General features: G+C 51.4%; 1 protein-coding gene across 1 annotated transcript; it reads left to right on the forward strand.

Moving 5' to 3' along the window:
* The first annotated feature begins 2,718 nt into the window (after positions 1 to 2,718).
* LOC147984657 (FBD-associated F-box protein At2g26860-like) lies at positions 2,719 to 3,310 on the forward strand. Its single transcript, XM_087541201.1, has 2 exons — positions 2,719 to 2,932; positions 3,051 to 3,310. Exons 1-2 carry the CDS (start codon positions 2,719 to 2,721, stop codon positions 3,308 to 3,310), a joined length of 474 nt encoding a protein of 157 aa, XP_087397327.1.
* The last annotated feature ends 1,905 nt before the right edge of the window (positions 3,311 to 5,215 follow it).

A 5,215-nucleotide genomic window follows, 5' to 3' on the forward strand; every position in this document is an offset into this window, starting at 1 on the left:
TGGTGGTCGTCGTTCCTTCTCGGTGGCGGCAATGGCGATCCTCCCGAGGCGGATCCCTCCAGGCGCCCTCGCAAGGTTGGTCCTGCCAGCGGTCCTCACGAGGCCCGTCGCGCCACTCCTGGCGCGGGCCACGGTCGTCCCAGCGTCCGCCTCCGCGTCCTGCTCCGCGGCCATAGCCCCGGTCGTTGCGCTCGGGGCGTCAACCGAAGCGTCCTTCCCGAATGGCTCTGAGCTCTTGACAGTTGCTGGTGTTGTGGGTGTTCAAGTTGTGGAAGGCGCAGAACGGGCGGCTGTTCTTGGATGACTCGGGCGGATCTCTGCCTCGCTTGGTGTTGGGTTCCGCTGCGAGCATTACTGCCTCTTTGCGCTTCACATCCTTGGCCTTGGCCTTCTTATCCTCCACTCCTGCAGCCGGCAGCTCAAGGAGAGAGAGGCGCCCCTCCTCAGCTCTTGCGCACTTGGTTGCCAGGTTGAACAGCTCCTGAGATGTGCAAAGCTCCTCGGGGATAGCCAGTTCTTCCTTCATCTTGACGTCACAGACGTTGTCTGAGAACACGAAGATGATGGCTTCGTCCGTGACCTTGGGGATCTTGAGGCGGGTGTTGTTGAAGTGCTGGATGTACTTCTGGAGGGTCTCTCCTGGCTGTTGCTTGATGCGGCATAGATCGCCCGTGGCCGGTGGGCGGTCGCGAGTGCCCTGGAAGTTGGCGACGAAGCGGTCGCGCATCTCGTCCCAGGAGGAGATCTAGCCGTGCTGCAGGTTCAGGAGCCAGGAACAGGCCCCGTCCTTGAGAGCCATGGGAAACCAGTTCGCCATGACTTTTTCGTCGCCGTTAGCCGCTTCGATGCTCAGCTCATAGAGCTGCAGGAACTCTGCGGGTCGACGGTGCCGTCGTATCGAGGAGGTAGATATGGCTTGAACTAGCATGGCCAAGTGACGCTACACAGCTCGGGGGTGAAGGCACGGCAGCCAGCCGTGGTCGCCGGGGCCCGCTTCTGAGGCGGAGCTTGGTATTGGCAAGGTGGCGCAGGGAGCGCCGGTGCTGCTTCTTGCGGCCACGGGATTTCTTGGCAGCTCCCTTCTTCACGCGAGGGTGCCGGGCACGATGGATCACGCGGCGGAGGTGCGCGCCTTGGTGCCATGGCACCGTCTTGGGGACGAGGCGGCGGAGGCACGCCCTGAGCCCCGTCGCCCGCGGCTGGTTGAGTGGGAGGCAGAGAGTGGGACGGCGTCGGAGAGCCCCCTGCGGCACGGACGAGCTCGGGGACGCGATCGAGCCACTCCTCATAGAGGTCGTCGATGAGGCGGTAATGCAGGAGCTCGTTCGCCGCGATGAGCGCGGCCCGTGCTTCCATTGGAGTGCGGTGCGCGTGCGACGAAGAACCAGTAGGGGTGAGAGATGGAGTAGCGGTGCGGCCGTCCTGCTGCACCGAAGGATGCAGCGAGGGCACCTGCTGCTCGTTCCCCACCGGGCTGGTGGCAGCGTTGGCGGCGGGGGACGGAGAACGGTGAGGTGGCCCGCCGACGGGAGCCGTCTGAGCGACGCGGGCGGCGAGGGCGGCCCGACGCTCAGCTCGAGAACGGCGAGCATCCGACTTGGAGACGACGGAGCGACGGACTGACGGAAAGGAAGCTACGGCGCACCCCTACCTGGCGTGCCAAATGTCAGATGTGGGGTTCTAGCTAACCCTTAAGGTTCGAACACTGGGATGCATGCAAAGTCTTTCCCTTCTACCAATCTACGCTCTAGCTCGCTAAGATCCTGTGGACGAACTCGATGAACTCTCAACATAGAAAGACACAGGTTTTATACTCGTTTGGGCCACCGTTGTGGTGTAATACCCTACTCCTGTGTGGTGGTGTTGGATTGCCTCTTGGGCTGATGACGAACAGTACAAGGGAAGAATTGCCTCCTGAGGTTGAGGTGTTCTTGTGCGTATGAACTTGTGTGTCTCTCTCTCTCTTCTCTTTCTCTTCTATGGTGGCTAGTCCTATTTATAGAGGCCCTGGTCCTCCTCCCAAATATTGAGCGGGAAGGGAGCCAACAATGGAAGGCTAATTTGAAGGGGGACAGCTAGTACGAGCTATCCTGACAAAAGTAGTCTTCGCCTGCACAAAGCTCTGGTGGTGACGCCGTCTTGGGCTCCACAATGACCTCTCTCTTGCAGTCCATGGTCTTGGTCTTGTTGCACCGAAATGGCAACCTTTGCCTGTGGCCTCAGTACCCCGCGACTACGCTTGCCCGCCTTGCACCAAAGAGGAAACAAGGACGCTGCACGCGCTGGCGCCCGCCTGGTGTTGATCGTCATGGCTCACGTCACGAGAGCCTCGCGAGGTTTGCCACGCCTTGATATCTCCGCTCCTCGCGAGCCTGCCTGGCTAGGCCGCTCCAGAGGAGGTCTTGACGTCATCCGCCTCGCGAGGCTTGGCCCCTCGCGAGGGTCTTGGGTGCCTTGTTGGTGAAGGTGGGCCATACGGCCTGCTGGCTTAGCCACGCCATGGGCCGCAGGCAGGCAAGTCTGGGGACCCCCGTTCCCAGAACATCGACAAAGTTGAAACCACTCGGGGATGCACTCGCGCACACTTCTTCTGCATGAAGGATGCACTTGCGCACACTTCAGGACTGCATGGCAGCATGCATAGAAGGACGCACTCGCGCACACCCAGCACACAATACATACCAGCACATGTGTACACCTGCATCGTCACCGGCTGAGATGGACGGCGAGGCAGCCAACAAGCGGAGGCGGCTTGATCCTAAACAGCATCCGGCGAGCCTTGACGTCATCAGCAGCCTCCCTGATGACATGCTCGTCATCATCGGCCTCCTCCCCACCAAATCTGCCATGCGGACCACCCTGCTCTCCCGGCGATGGCGCATCCTCTGGCGCCGCATGCCTCTGCGATGGGGATTGCAAACACATGGCCGCAGTCTCTGAGATCCTTTCATCACACCATGGGCCAGCCAGACGCCTTGACATCGGCATGTTCAGTACCAATTGCAAGGTCCAAGCCAATTTCAACGAGTAGTTCTTATCCCCCGCCCTAGATCAGCTCAAGGAGTTCAGATTTGAAGCTGGACGATGTCATTCTCTGCCGCCGTCCGTGCTCCGCCTCACGCCAAAGCTGCACCACGCTAGCTTCAGCTCCTGCTATTTTCCCCAGATTAATGTCGCGCTCTCCCTTATTCTTCCTCAACTCAAGCAGCTCAACCTCTTCGACGTTGGCCTCTCGAAGAAGGCTATGGAGCACCTACTCCGCAGTTGTACTGTGCTCGAGTACCTTCGTCTTCGGCAGATCCACGGGTAAATTAGACTCCACGCCTCGATGAATCTCCGATGGATTTATGTGTCTTGCTGGCCCTGCAACAAGACATCAATTGGGAAGAGATCACTCTAGCTGTTGCATGTTATGGTGATTGAGAATCCACCTTTCCTTGAGAGATTGCTTGTATCTGATCTAGAAGGTCCAACAAAAATCAGGGTCATTGACGCATCGAAATTGACAGCGTTGGTGTACTCGTCTCCCAAATTCTCCAAACTCTTTTATTGGATCCATAATCGTTCAAGTACAACACTCATCTTCTTCAATGTCTTCTTGAAATTCACATTTTTAAATTTCTTCTTGATGTATTTACGACTGTCATCCAGAAAATGATTCCCACAAGCTTAACCTAGTCTCTGTGCAAAATGTAGATCTTAGCAATAAAATCTATCGGCCCCAATCTGCATCAAGTTGTTGGATTCCTTACATGTTTTCCATGCACGGAGAAGCTACTCATCGAGGTGCAACTTCTTTCCTATTAGTAAACGGTAATCACAATGTAGCTCAATTTTTTCGTAATGTTCCCAAATTACGATGACAAGTGTAGTGTTCAAACCTGCATCTACGCACTGCACCGAAAGAAATGTTTTTAGTATATTTTCTCGCGTAATCCCCTGCATCATTTTTTTGTTGTATTACTAGTAGGCTAGGCTAGTCATAGTGGCAAGTAACTTAGACTAGTAACTCTATGGTTAGCCTAAGAGCAAGTACTACCTCCGTCCTGGTTTACTCTTCCTATTTTGTAGTATCAAAATTTGACCATAGATTTAACTGACAAAATTTTAATGCATGTCACTAAAAATTATATCATTGGATTCGTATTTGAACATAATTTCAAATGGTATAATTTTTGGTGACATGCATTGACATTTTCTTAGGTAAATCTATGGTCAAAATTTTACACTAAATACGAGGTAGTAGAGTAGTGGGCTATAATGACCCTTCACTGTGTAGGCCAAAACATGTGCCAAATTCCCTTGTGATGCATTTGGCATTGATGCCTCTCCATTGCTCACCTGGTGCCCCAATTTGGATCACCTACTTTGCTCCGGTGCCAAATTAACTCACACAATGAAAAAACACTTGCGTGAGAGAGGGAGAGGACTGAGGCAATAAAAAAACACTTTTTGGGAGAGTGAGAGGCTGGTGTAGTTGGTTTGATTGATTTTTTTATACATGTGGGTCTGTGTGCACAGCGGTGCCAACACTCTCACATCGCTAGAGCGGTAATCTTTTGATTTGATATTGATGCGTATTATGTGGCATACCTTTGAGAAATATGGCATCGGCCACATAGTGGAAGACAACAAATGCCCAAGCTCTTAACGTGCTCCCAGGTAAATGAGAGGAAAGAGAGAGAGAGAGAGAGAATATCACTAGTGTAACATCCCAAATATTCAATTTGGATGTTATACATAGGTCATCATATGCATATCATATTTTATTTGCATTTTGTTGGTGATCCTAGAAATCCTAAGCAACTCAATGACCCAAGGAGAGAGTTGGGGATTTCAATTATTTTCATATTTGAATTTTCTCAAATTTGAAAAGAGGACCAATTTGGTTTTAATATTTTTCTCTCCAAATATTTTCAATATTAAAAACAAAAGAGAGAAGATAATATTACTTATTCAGAAGAGAAGGAATATTGGAGAATAAAATTTAAAATCAAATTTATATTTCATTTGGATTTTATTTGCTACTTTATTTGAATTAGAAAAATATTGCATTTTTGAAAATTGCATTCTTAGGCCAGAAAAATGTTCACTTTGTTCTAAATAACAGGTTTAGATGGTGAAAATTGTTTTTGGCATTTTTAGAATTTTTTTATATTTTATTAGGATTTTTTCTTCGGGTGAAACTTTATTAAAACAATCTTTTCCCTTGCCC

The sequence above is a fragment of the Triticum urartu genome, chromosome 2A (genome assembly GCF_056163025.1).
Source record: "Triticum urartu cultivar PI428250 chromosome 2A, HENAU_Tu73, whole genome shotgun sequence".
Lineage (NCBI taxonomy): Eukaryota > Viridiplantae > Streptophyta > Magnoliopsida > Poales > Poaceae > Triticum > Triticum urartu.